Below are 16,004 nucleotides of genomic sequence, written 5' to 3' on the forward strand. Positions count from 1 at the left end.
TTTTTTTTTTTTTTTGTCTGTATCTATGTTGGACAAGTGGATGTGAGTTTCTGTATATGAGATTGTGGGTGGGAAGGTGTGAATAGCTGTTTATCTGTCAGGTTGGGTTCTGGGCTGCCACCTCTCCTGGATCATCTTGGGCCCCTCATGAAAATGTGGGGCCAGTGTCCCCCCCGTCACATCCCCCACCAGTGGTTGGTGCCTCTGCCAGCCGGTGAGTGGGTGGCTCTTGTCTGGGGCTGGGTGCCGGGGTATGTGCCGGCTCGCCCTGGTGGCTGCTTGCTGGGGCCTGGGCGCCCTGGCTTGGTCGGGCCACGGCTGGGGGGTGGTGCGCCCTCGGGGCTCGGGTGTCTTTGTCCATGGCCGGATCTGCTCTGGTGTGGTGGGTTGCTGGCGGGGGTTTCTGGCGGGGCCTGTGGGCTCGTCACTGCAGCCCCCTGGGGCTTCTGCTGGAGCTGGCCTCTGCTGCCCTCTTGGGTGGGGTCCGGTTGTCCCTGCGGGGGGCCCCCGGGGCTCCGGGCTTGGGGGGCCGCTGTGTGTCTGTGCCTCCGCTCTTCCTCGTGCCGTCCTCATGTCCTGGGGGATGGATCTGGGTCCCCACACTCACTACCAAATATTCTTAAGGAGAAACCTTGTAGATACATATAGATACACATACATATCTAGATTCAGATGTCTATCAGATACACCTTCAGTTGGGCTGCAGTTGTCACTAAATATCCTCTTGTATTACCTGGCTGTGTGTACTTTCCATTGAAGTTATAATTATCATCATATACTGCATACGCTTTTTGTTGTTGTGGATTCTTTGTTTTGTTTTCTCTTTCCACAGGTCCTATGGCAGAATTCAAGGGTGTTGACTTGTTCTATCTCAATGGTTTTTCCTCCATCTCTTTTCCCCGTTCTCTTTCTTCTTTCTCATCTTTGTGTCCATTACAATTAAAATAAACCCAAAGCAATTTCTAATAAAGTTTCATATACCAAGGAGAACATCATGGTGAAAGCCATAATGTTCCGCTTGTAAAAGCAAATCTGTTGGGCCTTACCCTGACATTCAGATGACAATTCTGAATGCCACACAGCTGGACAGGATACGTAAAAAAAATAAATTAAAAAAAAGATTTACATCATGAGTGAGTCACAGAAGGCGGAAGTTCCACCACCGCTCAACTCAACTGAACTAAGTTTTGTTTCTTTTTTCTTCTTTCTTTCTTTCTTTTTTTAATTTTATGCTCTCAACTGAACAAAATAAGGAACAAATCAGTGAATAAAGTGATTTGGTTCAGTTCGTTCACTCAAAAGATTTGTTCGTTTGAATGAATCGTTCATGGACAACACAACACTAGTTCTTAACTGGTTTCAAAGATTATGTTAGAGATAGACAGTTTGTTGTGTTCATCCTGGGGAGGGTGCCAGACTTCTGGAAGACTTGATGTTTCATCTCTGTCCCTAAAAAGCCAGGGGATTTTAGGCCTGTTGCCCATTTTATGAAGACCTTCATGTGTCTGATCATCCATCTCCTGGGTCCTCAGGTTGACCATGCCCACGATCCACTGCAGTTTGTTAAATGCTGAATACATTTCAAATTTTTTGTCTACAGTATAAGTAACATGTTCAAGGGAATAAGTCGTGTTCTGTCAAATAGTTATTAATGGTTAGAACTTTATCAATCATGACATCAGTCATAGAGCAAAGAATATTATAAAAGGGGCCTCCAAAGTCTTTATCCAGGCTAGGCTAAACAAGGGCCTATTTTTTACATCATTTTTACTCATTAAAAACCTTTTTCAAAAATAACATACAGTGGAAGAACATAAGCTAATATTAGACTTCCATACTTTTACAAGACAACATGACATTGTTTCTTTAGCTTGCTGCTGTTTTCTTAACCAAACAATGTCTGTGTTACTGTGTATGTATGTGTGCTGAATGTAGAAAAACTGTTATGCACTGATAGTACTGAAGGTGCTGAATATATTAATTTGCTGGGAGTTGAGTAAACTTTTTAACTGACTGGATGTGCTGATCAGGCAGACTTATACATTCATCAGCCTTTCAGCACCCTTGACATAATATGATCTACACATATGTTTAAGTAGTAACCTGGATGTTGTTCAATTATGAAAATAACGACAATTGAAACAATCAATATAATGCTAAACTGTTGTGGTTTGATATCAGCTAATGAAGCGCTGTTTCCCATCAGTATGTCGATTTAAAGAGTTGTTTTATAAGGCTGATAATTGATATAAAACAGACCCTCCTTTGAGTAGCCATTAGTCCGAATGAATGTCTGTGTGTCTGTATGAATGTGTTTATACTGGAAATCCAAACTCACCATTTTTTATGTTCATCTGTGTTCTATGTTTTTATTAGATAGGACATGGGGTTGCTTTATATGGAGAGCCATTTCAGCCAAAATTAAATAAATAAATGAGTAAAATAAATCAATAAATGATAAATAAATGAGTGAAATAAATACATAAATGAGTAATTGACATTTTTATTCCCATTTATATTTAGTCATTTACACAATTATTTATTTTTCATTTATCTATTTTTCATTTATCCACTTTTAATTTTCCCTTTTTCATTTATCTATTTTTCATATTATCCATTTTTCAATTTCCCCATTTCGATTACCAATTTTTCAATTTCACAATTTCATTTATCCACTTTTCATTTTCCCCCTTTTCATTTTCCTATTTTTCATTTATCTATTTTTCATTTAACATTTTTCTGAAAAATTCATTATTTTCCCATTTTCCAATTTCCCTTATTCATGTAGTATTTCCCTATTTATTTTTTTATTTATCACATACCATTTTCCCTCTTTGTTTCTGCTTTGATATGATAATGAGGGGCGGTGTCTTCAGGCTACAATGTCAGCCTACTGGTTGGTTAGATGCATCAGCAGCATTTAGGGGAAATTACAGTAAGGTCACAGATTATGATCAGTATCATATTTTGTGACATGTGTGATACTGGCTATTTGGAGGTCACATATTATTTTAAATAAGAGCTGAGTGTAATGAAGAGTTGGCAGAAACCCACCTCCCTCCAAACAAAGCACTTGGAAACATTAATTAATCATTTTCCGATTTATTAAACAACTATTTTGGGTTTACATATTTAAACAACAGCGATTCAATGCGATGGTCCGTCTAACAGTGTTCAGCGTCAAATACAAACAGAAACATTATCTTTTCTCTGTCAATGAGACAGAAAGATTATTCCGTGAAGTTTACCATTTTTATTAGTGCTACAAAGGTTTTTTTACTAGTGCTACGTAATTTACGTAAATACTCTTCTTCTCGCTGGTCCTGAACACGTACATACAGAGGAATGTACTCTGTCGCCCCCTGTGGTCGCAGACCATGATGGGTCGCAGTATTTGGTGAAACACCGGTACTCCTCCGGTTATCTGTGACTGTGAGTGACTGTTGATTAGCAGTCGAAGTTGAAGCTGTATATATCAAAAGTAAAAGTTAAACAAAACTAAAAGGACCATAAAACATTTCGGATATCAAACTTACAGCGTTGTAGTTCGTCTATTCGATCGGCAGCTTCCCTAAGAAGAACCGATATGGAACGTGCCTCTCCCTCTGTGTTCACCATTGCTAGACTGCTTTTCGGAGGGAAAGTCCTGAGGAGTTCAGCGCTGCAGATGCGTCTAACCAACCAATAGGCTGACTTTTGCCCCTTTCACACGTACCCTAATGGTCCCGGCTCCACTCTACTCGGCTCGCTTTGCGAGCGTTTACATCTGCATTTTTTCACCGTCGGTCCCTGCTTCTTTGGTCCCTGCTTCAGAGTCGGGCCAGCCGGGCCGGCCCTGCTTCGTGGGCGACACAAGCTTAGCTCCTGTTCACTCATTGGTCGTAGGTGTGACCAGATGCAAGCGTAAAGAGCGAAGGTAGGAATATAAACTACAGCGTTAGCTTACCCTGCAACGTTTCTGCCGTCTGTCCCCCAGCTGAAGGCCTGTAAAGCCTGAAATCTCCAGCTGATAACAGCTGTCCTACTCCGCGCAACAATCGCGGCACCCATTTATTTATTTATTTAATTTTGGCTGAAATGGCTCTCCATAGATTTAGACATGAAATGTTTTTTTTTATTAATGAAGTTTACATGACCCTAACACGTAACACCTCATGTGCTATTTAAACTTTGTGCATGTTCTCTGTTGTCTTACACTTTTACATCACAGTAAGCGTTCTGTAAACAATTATTCCAATGCAACTTAATCCTGGTGTATGAAAAATGTGTCCAAGGCTTTGCCTGAAGAGGCAGGTGATCGACCTGATAGAGGAGGGATACACCTCGGATCAGCTGGACGCTCAGCCTGCTGTCACAGCAGAAGACTGGTACGACTTCACATGCATGCTTTGTCCACAAAAACTGATTTCTCTGGTTGGAAATTTTACAGATTAACGTGACTGTATTTCTACAGGTACTGTGGCAGGACAGATTGCGGCTGCACCTATCAGATTACCGTCTATCTGCTGGACGAAAATCATGAGGTCATACAGGAGTTCAAACCTGACTCTGTGAAACTGGACCCAGAGCAAGACTGCTCATGGAAACAGGTTTTTAAAACCACTGTAATTCTTTCATATAAGCAAAAATCTGAATAACATAACATTTTAATTAAAAAAGATGTAAAACGTTAAGAGTGGAGACATTTGGTTTATAACAGAATCAAGTGGACTTTGTTTACCTGCATCGCTGGACAGCAAAAATGTTCTTTGTTGTTAGTTCATCACTTTGTGTAATTCTTATTAAAAACATAACATTTCCCACTATAATCAGCTAAATTTGTATCTAATACATGACAAGAAGCTTTGTGAATTGTTTTGGGGACAAACCAGACATGCCTTTTCATTGTTTCTTTAATAACCAACCCTGAATTTCCAAAGGGCTGAAGGGGCTGTAGCCCAGTGCCCTGAGGATACAGGGGCTCTGTAAATGTATTATTTATATACTTGACTCAATAGCCTCTCTGTGGAAATGATGTCAACAGGCCACAGCAAATTACTCACATGTTTTAATTGGTTCTTCCATTAAGAAATTCTGTTCTGAAAATTTTTTGATGTTAGGGAGGCTAATACTGCTAAACTGGAAATCTGCATCTCCACCTGCATATACAAGATGGATTAGAAAGGTCATTTATTTTCTGAAACTGGAAAAAAAAATCAGACTGACTTTCACCATAAAGCCTGGATCATTTGAAATAACCTGGAATCCCTTTTTGTCCTATAATAAAGGTATAGGATGTCAGATTTCTCTGAACTGGGCACCACAGTGATGCTTAGACATGTTTGTGTTTGTGCATATATGTAAAATGTATGGAAATCTATGAGTATGTCTGTAAATTTGACAAGGCATTTTTGTGTTAGATAAGGTGAAGTAGCTATGACCGCCATCTTGAATTCAGCTGACTTCAAAATTTAATCAGTTGTAGATTGATGATCCTTTTGAGCGTTTCAATTAAATTTGTTCAGTGGTTCATGAGATATTTTGCTAACAAACAAACAGTATTAACTTTAATAGCTGATGGTAAAGTTTTAAACAAAGATCTTGCATATCAGATTTTAAACTGATGATCTGTCTCAGCTACTTCCACACAAAACTTTTCCCAATGTCTGTAAAACAGTTATAGCACGTTTTGTGATGGCTAAGGCCAATTAGCCATGGCAGCAATATTAAACTGAGCTGACTCTGAAAGCTAATTATCTAGCAGAGTTAATTACACATTCAGCTCACCTTACCCATGATGAAGTACAAACTCTTGTTTGGCACCTTTCAAGCACTTGCTTTTATGCATCAAGGACTTTGTATGTTTTTAGTTCTATTGTATATCCACCCATTTGTTAGTATTCAGCTGTGATTGGGTTGTAGACGTCCAGTAAGAAAGCTCAGACATTCCTCTCACATGCAACACTCTCCAGCTCCTCCTGGGTGATCCCAGGGTGGTATATAATTTCTACAGAAGGCTCTGGATTGGCTCCAGGGTCTCTACTCGATAGGAAGTGTCAGAAATCCTTCCGAGGAAGGTTCTAGGAGAATCCTAATCAGATACTTGAAACACCTTAGCTGTCTCTTTTCAATGTGGAGGAGCAGCAGACAATATTTTTGCCTTTAGACCTTCGTTCTGGGTCATTCTTTGGGAAAGGATGGAAAGGCAGGTTTAGTTTTCCCCACAACAGTTTGTACAGGTGATTGATGAGCATGAGCTAATCCTTTTGTTAATTTTAGTGGAAAATTTCATCCTTCTAACGGGTCGTATGAAACTAACAACAAAGGAAGTTTACCATGCAGATAAACAAAGAAAAGGTGATTCTCTGATTGATTAGACAATCTCTCTACAAACAACCAGCTCCACAGATTACAGTGTCATCTCTCTCTGCTTGGACTCCAGGTCACCCACACATTTTCAGACTACGGCCCTGGGATGCGTTTCATCTCCTTTGAGCACGGAGGACAAGACACTAACTTCTGGAACGGCTGGTTTGGTGTCCGGGTCACTGGGAGCTCTGTTACACTCGAGATCTGAACAAATAAAATAGGAGGGAGGGAAGTGAAATGAGTGCTGAGAGGTGGAGGAGATGAGAGAACTTAAGAATAACAGTAGGGCTTCAGAGAAGAAAAGAACCACATTTCTGAATATTCTGCTCCTGCTACTGTAATGATGATCCTAGTAAATCCCAAGTGAAATGACAGCAACACAAAGGCTCAACATTACGAGCCTTAATATACTAAATGTAGTCTCTCACTGGGTTGCGACTGAGACTAGACTAGATAAAAACTCAAAATTTTGAGAAAAAAATGTGCATTTTCAGTTGCAGCCTCATTGAATTCTGAGTATTATATTATATTTTAAAAATATATATAATTAAAATTGCCAATTCGTAAGCATTGAAGCCCCCTTATAAGTTTTGCCCTGTATTTTGTTGTGCAGCTTTGAAATAAAACAGACAAAACATACACTAAAATGTGCAGCTCAATCAGGAATTATTTGTTGGTATATATCATCCATAATGGTCTTGTGACTTTTACTGATGTCACAAAACTTTTGAATATTTAAAAATTTTCTTCTTACTCCTACTACCGTTATGACACATATACAAATTACACCTCCAATTGTAGGTATGTTTTTCACACGGTGTGTCTCTCACTGCCAGAGGACTTAGAGTTTTCTTTCAAATCCTCCCAGAATACAGAGAGCGCACAGCCAAGCTTCCATAGGCTTAAGTTATATTTGAGCTCAAAATATTCTCTTTAATACTGGAAGTGAAGAGTCTTTTTAACTTATCAAGACCCAGGAACATTTAAGATATTTTAGAGAATAGAGTCTCAACAGTCGCTGCCCAGTGAGACACTGACTCCAAACTGCTGCAACCCAGTTTTTAATCAGAATGTGATTGCTACCTCCCGTCAGTGACACATCTTCAGGATAAGTTTGGGGAGCATGGTATTATCAGAAATCAGGCGGTTTATTATTCATACATGAATGAAAACAATGAAATAAAGTGATGTCTAACTGCTGACCTTATTGGGGTGTGGTTGTGTTTTGTCATGAATGTTAGAAAAAGCTTTTTGGTGTGCAATTACTTTTAAACAGAAAATAAATACAAAACAAAAACCCACTACTTTTTATTAGATCATTTGTAACAACACAATCGTGAATCTACATTTTTAGATAGCAACATTTGTAACAGTGGTTTATTTACGAAGCAGTTCTTTTAAATCTGTGAACAGGAAGTGGATTTTAAAGCAGAAGTCGTGACTGAACCTATGATCTGTGGTTTTCAACAGGATACTGTTAAAGTACTCAGCTAATTTAGCATCACTTAACAGGCAGACACCAGACTGAGGAGTAACCATCATGCATTGCTCAAATCTGAACTTGAACGGACATGGAGTTAGAAATCCTTAATGCTTCATGTTACTCCAGAAAACCAAGTAGGCAGGATATTAAAGGGATATTTCAGGTATTTCAAAGCTTACCCGTTGTAGATGGCTCTGTTAACAGCCTCAGATTAGATAAATAGATCATTTTGACAGAACTGATGAACTAACAGTTAGTCTGAATGTAGCTAAAACCAAAGTGCATTGGTTGCCATCTTAAAACTCCAAAATTTTGTAGCAATTTTTCTGAATCTTATTTTATAACCTTTTACACCACCATCAATTTAGAATTAAAACCAAAAGTTAATCTATAATTTGAAGATGTTTAAGCTAAACCGTTCTTAATGTGCATCCGGTGAGTGAGTTTTATTCTAATCCATTCAATGGTTCATGAGATATTTAGCTGACAAATGCACCTGCACGTGCACACACATTCAAAAAAACATTATCACCTGTCTTTTGCTTTTCAGTAGTGGGGAATAATACCAATCAATTTAAAAATATATCTGGAGTACTATAGACAGCAGAACAAGGCAGAAAACATCCAACCAGAGAAATCAGTGTTTAAAATAACCAGCCTGAACGAGCCCAGAAGCAGCCCGGAAGCAGCTCGGAAGCAGCCCGGAAGCAGCTCGGAAGCAGCCCGGAAGCAGCCCAGAAGCAGTCCGGAAGCAGTCCGGAAGCAGCCCGGAAGCAGCCCGGAAGCAGTCCGGAAGCAGCCCAGAAGCAGCCCAGAAGCAGCCCGGAAGCAGTCCGGAAGCAGCCCGGAAGCAGCCCGGAAGCAGTCCGGAAGCAGCCCAGAAGCAGCCCAGAAGCAGCCCGGAAGCAGTCCGGAAGCAGCCCGGAAGCAGCCCGGAAGCAGCCCGGAAGCAGTCCGGAAGCAGCCCGGAAGCAGTCCGGAAGCAGTCCGGAAGCAGCCCGGAAGCAGCCCGGAAGCAGTCCGGAAGCAGCCCGGAAGCAGCCCGGAAGCAGCCCGCTGCATTGGGCCCAGGCCTATTATTCTCAGCCTTTTCTAGGGGTACCATACTTTTTGTTCTGGCCAGTTTCATTAGTTTAATTTTTAAAATAGTTCTATTGAACCAAAATTCAAAAACAACTGATTCTCATTAATTGATTTAAAAAATTTTCCTTTTGTTTTTTATTACTTTTGTTACTTTCAAGTTATTTCAGTGATCTTTGTGGGATTTTGTCAGTGCAAGTAAAAATATGGGATGAGTTCTTATGAAACACTTCACAAACACAGGCTGACATCTTTTCCTGGTTTTATTTTAACAGAAAAGGAAAAAAAAAAGTTCTGCCAGGATGCCTCAAATCTAGTTACATTAGAAGGTCTTTAATGAAATGTTCTGCATCTTCTGACACTTTCTTCATCATTGATGTTCTAAAAGTGCCTTCTGTAAACTCTGCTGAGAAACATTACAATCTTCATCACTTATGTAGAAACAAACATTGCAGTGCCATCAGCCTGGTCTGGATAGCTTTAACAAATATGTTTATCCTTTAAAACAGCAAAAATAAAACTAATAAAACAATTTAAAGAAAAAGAAATGTTAGTGACCTGAAACGTCCAGTAAACCACTGGTATAAAACAATAAAATAGCAGGATTACACAGAACCCAGCAGGTGTCATATAAACAATAAATACAGATTTATCTGTCTCTGTTTTTAAAGATACTGAGAGGTTTTACAGAGTGCAACAGGAGACAGCTGCAGGTACACACGAGGGGTGTAACGGTGCACTAAAGTCACACTTCAGGATGACTTTGGTACAACAGGAAAGAAAAACAAAAGCCAAATTCTAGTGTTATTGTTGGGTGGGTGCAAATCATTCAATCAGCTGAACATGATAAATACAGCTAAACAGCAGGTGATTTCTGGTGGTTTTGTGTCTCTGCTGCACATTTATGCTGTCAGTTGTTACATGACACCATGCATTTAGATCGTGTTGATGAGTAGGAAAGAGAAGAGCAAAGCGTTTGCTGGTGGGAGGTTTCTCCTTAAATCAGGATCAACCTCCCACTGGCTAACGCTTTGCTCTTCCCTTCCCTGCTCATCATCAGTTCCACCCGGCGCATCGCCAGGCTGCACCCATTCCCCCAGAGGCAGACAGAAAAACAAAACACTCTTCCAAGTGGGGAGGCTCTAAGGTAGCTGAAAGGTAGGATTTGCCAACTGTTGACGTCACTTTAAAAAAAAAAAAAGAAGTGAAATTGTTCTGTCTATTTCATCCACTCTGAACTGTAAACAGTGCCCGAGAGTCCATGTGTCGAACAGAAAGTTTGATAAAGTCAAGAGATGTTTCTCTGCATTGAATTGAGGGAACAATTCAATTCAATACAAAACTAAAACAAAAACCAAGGAGTGTTTGCTTCAATTAATTTGACTTGGACTTGATGTAAACTAAAAAGAAACACAGAACCGAATTTCCTTTTGTGAAAATATCAAATAAATAAAATGTGAAACTTCTCAGCTAGATGAGGGTTAGTGTCAGAAATGATACTTATTATCAGGATATTTTAACTAACTACACAAATGGACAGCTATAAAAGCGCAGACTCGATATTCTTGCTGCAGCTGTGCAGGATCACTGGGACCACAGAGCTTTTCTTCTCAGCTGATCTCAATGAAACAGGCAGGCAGGTCTGCAGGATTCTGTGCGTTTTTCTCAACCAACCATGTTTTGTTTGATGTAGAGCGTTGCTTTTTTGTCTTGTTATGGCTGTTAACAAATGCAGTTCAATAAAACGAGCGCCTGCTCTGGGAGCAGCATCACCTGAGGCTGACGTATTCCCTGTATCTGTGATGAACCTTCACAGTGCAAATACATGTACAGTTACACCCCAAAGTGAGTGAGTGCTTTTATGTCTGTAACAGTGAAAGTGAAGGTAAAGGTGGTAGAGGATGAGTCAGCAGGACCTTCATCAGTCTCCTTGTGACTGCATCTGTTTACAGAAAGCCTCAAACTGCTGCTGCTCCAACTCCGTCATCACCTTGTTCAGAGCGTAAATCTGTCAATAAGAGGCGACATGCAGAGGATGCTTACAAACAGAGTGAGAAGCAACATAAATAAAGTTTGTTTAATTCGGTTACCTCGGCTCTCTGTCGCTGTTTGAGCTCCTGCTGGGCAGACTTCTGCTTGGCTCTGTCTCCTCTGGTCGGGGTGGAGTTCAACTTGGGTTTGTCCTTACGGCAGGCGGGCTCCATTCTGACTCAACTGGCCTGAGACATTTAGGGTAAGAAACTTGACGTTTGTATAAATCTGGACATAAAAAGGGTCCTCTGATAAGTGATTACTTCTGGCAAAACATTTACAGAGACAGGACATTATTAACATTATCAATATGTGTCAGTCAGCCATCTTAGTTTTAATAGTAAAGTTGAAAAGACCATGCCTCAAAACTAAGTTTTGATTAGCATATGGGTTGGACTTTTGGGAATCCTTGTCAATGACGTTAACGAGGATTCTTCATCTCATTTTTACAAGACAGCCATGTTTCAAACTTTTACTCAAATCTTTTTAAATTTCCTGAAGGCGAGTAGATTTATTAAAACCTAAACGTCTGTTGGTTCATGTTTTGAAGCACCTGAAGCACCTTTCTCTCTGCTCCTGGTGGAAGGCGGACGTGTCTCCTCTCTCCCTCCTTCACTTCCTTAGTTTAGTTATCCTAGCATTTTTCATGTTGGCTGTTTAGCAGGCCTTTGGTACTATTAGTTAGCCTCTTGGTACCTTTAGTTTAGCATTATCATGTTTATCATAGCATTTTTCATGTTGGCTGTTTAGCGGGCCTTTGGTACTATTAATTAGATATGTTGTACTTTTCAGTTTATGTTAGCTTATTTAGCCTTCCTGTACAGTTAATTTAGTTCAGTTTATCTTAGCTCATATTTTAGATATTGTTAGATTCCTAATTGTTTAGTTCAGCTTTAACTTAATCATGATTTAATTTAGATTATCTTAGCTACTATTTTGACTGTCTTAGCTCATGTTTAGAAGTTTAGTTTTATGACTTTATTTGGATTACCTTATATTTCATTTAGATTATAAATGATTGATGTTTTTACTTCTGTATTTCTATATTTGATTATGATGTTTTTAACAATGTTTTTATCTGTATTTGATTCTGTACCTGATTGTTGTTTCTGTGTTGTAAAGCACTTTGAATCGCCTTGTTGCTGGAAAGTGCTATATAAATAAAATTCACTTCACTTCACCTGTAAACCAAAGTTTTGCTGATTTGGTATGTCAGTGTAAGCTTTTCTTGCTTGTGCAAAATTTAGAGTCTATAGACACAAACAAATTTGTTTGCACCCTTTTGTTAGGAAAGAAAACTCACAAACTTTCATAGAAATATCTAAATAAATTCTGTAGAAATCAGGTCAGTTTTTTTGTTTTGTTCTTCTGCTTTTAAACCAAAACCTTTCACGTATTTGTTGTAATGCAAACAAAGGACATTAACTCCCACTCGGATTATAAAACCATGCACCTTTTGTAAATCTGAACCCAAGATATACGATCCTGGTGTCATCTGAAAGGTCACTAAGCTTTTAGTTTGAAATTAAATAATCTGAATGCGGTTTATTGATGGTAAAAAACTGTTTTTAGTAAATCTAACTTTCAGAACAGCAAAGGTGATTTAGTAACTGTTTTAATGGCTCAGGTTATTAACGGTATCAACTCAAACAAGTGATTTCATTTAAAATAAACGTTACTAATCGCCTATTATTACAGAAATCGTGTTTTTTTTAATTATCCTGTTTATAAACACGTTTCCACTAAGTAGATAGGATAGTAGAGCACTTACCGGTGAATAATGTCAAATTAAAACAGCCTAAAATTAATGAAAAACAGACTAGTTTAGTCCAACCGAAGCGTCTTACTCGCTACTAGCTAATGAAACAGCTGATGCCTCGGTGTCACCGCCAAACAAGTCCGTGTCCAACAGTGACTATTAGTGCACAACAGCCCCCCTCTCTTCTTCTTCTTCTTCTTCGAAGGCGGATCCCAAGCACTTGACGGGTGCATACTGCCACTTACTGCACATGAGCGTGTAACTTCATGTTCTTCAACCTTTCTTTACAGCATTAAAAACAAAAAGGAAATAAAATAAAATAACATTAATGGTAATACTAAATTCTTCTTGTCAGTTTTGTATTATTTGTTCCTTTCCGTTCAGACTCCACTCTTGCCCTGCCTCTGTTACCCACAGCCTTTCTCTCTGCATGCACCACACATTTCATCAGTGTATGTTCCACATTTTCTTTTTCTCCACATTGCTCACATTAGTCACTGCTCTTTTCCCCCTGTGTATATAATATATCATTTAGGTAAGTATGCCTCACTCTAATTCTCATCATCATTATCTATTTTTTTATGTTTCTTACTCCATAGTTCTTTGTTATTATAGATTTTTGAACTTTGAATACATTTCATTCTTTCTTATCTGCATTCCACCTTTTTTTTGCCAATTTTCTATATCCTTCTTTTTTTGAAAAAGAAGAAGAAGAAAAAAAATAGATTTTCCTTCTCTTTTCCATAAGGTATGGGAACTGTTATTTATTTCTTAGTGAGTTTGCCTGCTGTTTCATAACCTTTCACCCCCTCATGTGCTGGAAGCCAACAGAACTGAACAGCTGTACCACCCTGTGTAATCTGAACAAAATGGGGCATATTTCCAATAGTAGATCCTTCCTATTGTTGCCTGTTGTTTGAATGCTTTCCATGACAGCTTTTGAATTTGTGGACACTACCCCCCTGTCTGCTCTGACTTCTTCCACCCAATGCAGGCACATGATTAATACAACCATCTCTGTCGTAAATACAGATAGTTAATCTGACAGACGTTTGGATATGCTTATTTGAAACTCTGCTATATATGCCCCTATTCCCACACATTCATTTATATTCTTGGAGCCATCTGTGTATATTTTAAGGTAGCTGTAGTATGAGCTTCTCAAGTATATGCTTCTTTTCACCTCTACTTCATTCTGTTTCCAGTTTCTTTTCAAGACGCTCATATCCACCTTTATCTCCGTGAATAGCCATGAACGGTGCTGATTGGATTGTTTTATGTGAACTTCTTGTTTTGGCCTAGAGTTCCTCCTTATTATTATTTAAAGTTAAAAACCTGGCTTACTAGTGCTTTAGTGGCAGCAATGAAGCGTGGATCAGGAGAGTTGATTAAAAACACACAAACAAACAATAAAACTTTTAAATGGTAGATTGTGAATATAGGTTTAATTAGTTCAGGATCCTGCCAAAAAAACTCTGTGGGTGGGAGTGAGGGAAGGCGATTGTTGTGATGCTGAAAAATATAATTTGTTCAATGGGTAAATTATTTAATATTTTATTTAGAAGCAATGTAATTGTCCCATTATGAATTTTGTTGTGGCTGCATAAATTACACATACTGCACAATACAGACAACACAAAGAGTCCTGATAAATAAAATACAAGTTCACAAAAGAGTAAAAAATAGAGAGGGGGGGGTAAAGGTGACAAGCATATTACCCTAAATAGTGGATTTCTGGGTAAATTGTTGCCAGGGGACATCATTTGGCCTGACAGAGGTTTTGGTATTCAGGAAAATGTTGGCATGTTGTGTGCTGAGGTTAAACTCTCAGCTTTTACTAAAGGCATGCGTCAGCTGGATGCAAAAAACATGGAGGAAACTAGAAAAATAGCACAGGTTTCCATTTGTCATCAAAATGTTGAAATGGTAATGACAGTATAGGTTTCTGTGGTAACAAATTCAATCCTTGGGGTGATTAAAGGTTTAATATTAGACATGTATTAAAATTTATCCGATTAATAACATATCTAATAGCTGACACAGCTGGTACAATCTGAATATTCAACCAAAAAAACATTTGCTAAAAGTTTCATGGCAGTCTCCTAAAGTATGTAGAACTTTTGACATTGTTCAATGGAAATTCAGGATGTTATCCATAAATTTTGTATTTCAAACCCAGACACATGATCTTATCATTTCAAATGTCTTTTAAAGCTCCTTCAATTGATATAATTTGTTTTAATATATATAAATCTAAGAGTTTGGTTAAATGCTGTGTTAAACTCAGCATCATTTGTTTAAAGACGGTGTTTTGGGGCCACGTCGGCACAGCATGGGAAGATTTTTACATCGAGGTCTCACCTGGGACGTATGCCGTCACCGCCGGTTTGCCTGAGGCACAGCGGCAGACTCAGCTGGTCAGCGTTAAAGCCTCACCTTTAACCTTTGACCAAACCTGCCAGCCCTCTAAGCTTCAATAACAAAACTGACCAATGCTGCTGCTTCTTTGGTTTATTGCCTGTCTCACCCAGATTTCTGCACTGAGGGGGAACATTTTGCGAGACATTTTATTTGCTTCATATTGAAAAGTCGTGATATTTATGACACCTTTTATTTGCTTTCTCATTTAGATTACTTTAAACACGTTTGCCCTGCACCATGTGACACATTTAGGGGTGTTATGACCAGCACTATTGCAAAATCAGTGTTTTTCAATAAAGTATTTTTTTTTAAATGATTTCTATTCTGTGGTTTCACCAAGACAACGTAGTCACCCAAAAGCTGTATACAGACATGTTTACACTGCCGTCCAGCAGGTGGTCGAGGTTTGAAGCTGGTGGTTCCAAGAACGTCTCAGATGTTCACTGTCTAACCCTAACCCTGCTGTAGCAGCAGGAAGTGACTGGTTTGGTGAGGAGCTGATCTGTGGGACAGGAAAGCAGGCGGGTTGGGGACTGTGCTTCCTGTAAATTCATCCATCCATCCATCATCTGCTGCTTGGGTTGGGTTGCGGGGCTAGCAGCTGGAGCAGGAAGGCCCAGACAGCTTTCTCCACCAGGGACGTGCGGTCAGGGGAGGCAGGTGAGGCAGAGCCTCCCTTGTCATCATGACAAGAAAAAAAAAAATCATAACATAAAATGAATATTAATATTTGTCCACTGATCTTTATGTATGAGTAATTTTCGAACATTTTTATGGTCCAAATTGCATTTTTATAGTCAAAATTGCTGAAATTGCATATTTCCTGTTCAAATATGAGGGTGAAACGCGAGGTGCGGCAGCAGCGAGCCGAGCTTCACTTCT

The 16,004-nt window shown here is 39.2% G+C and overlaps 2 protein-coding genes across 3 annotated transcripts in view; one reads left to right on the forward strand and one right to left on the reverse strand.

Annotated features, from left to right (window-relative positions):
* fbxo2 (F-box protein 2) overlaps positions 1-7,555 on the forward strand; it is a 14,843-nt gene extending 7,288 nt beyond the window's left edge. Inside the window, exons 4-6 of the mRNA XM_017423693.2 lie at positions 4,275-4,367; positions 4,454-4,589; positions 6,422-7,555. Of these exons, the coding sequence (XP_017279182.1) occupies positions 4,275-4,367; positions 4,454-4,589; positions 6,422-6,556 (364 nt within the window). The 3' untranslated portion in view covers positions 6,557-7,555. The remainder of the gene's footprint in view (positions 1-4,274; positions 4,368-4,453; positions 4,590-6,421) is intronic.
* Positions 7,556-9,052: 1,497 nt separating this feature from the next.
* LOC108240321 (small vasohibin binding protein) lies at positions 9,053-12,869 on the reverse strand. Of its 2 annotated transcripts, none has more exons than XM_017423708.3 (3): positions 12,714-12,869; positions 11,002-11,130; positions 9,053-10,919 (listed from the first exon to the last, which is right to left on the reverse strand). In XM_017423708.3, the coding sequence occupies exons 2-3, from the start codon at positions 11,113-11,115 to the stop codon at positions 10,833-10,835; spliced, it is 201 nt and encodes a 66-aa protein (XP_017279197.1). In that variant the 5' UTR covers positions 11,116-11,130; positions 12,714-12,869; the 3' UTR covers positions 9,053-10,832. The 2 variants fall into 2 exon arrangements, with proteins under 2 accessions (XP_017279197.1, XP_017279198.1); XM_017423709.3 differs by having other exon boundaries at positions 11,002-11,170; positions 12,714-12,859.
* Between the last annotated feature and the right edge of the window lie 3,135 nt (positions 12,870-16,004).

This window comes from Kryptolebias marmoratus, linkage group LG4 (assembly GCF_001649575.2).
Source record: "Kryptolebias marmoratus isolate JLee-2015 linkage group LG4, ASM164957v2, whole genome shotgun sequence".
Lineage (NCBI taxonomy): Eukaryota > Metazoa > Chordata > Actinopteri > Cyprinodontiformes > Rivulidae > Kryptolebias > Kryptolebias marmoratus.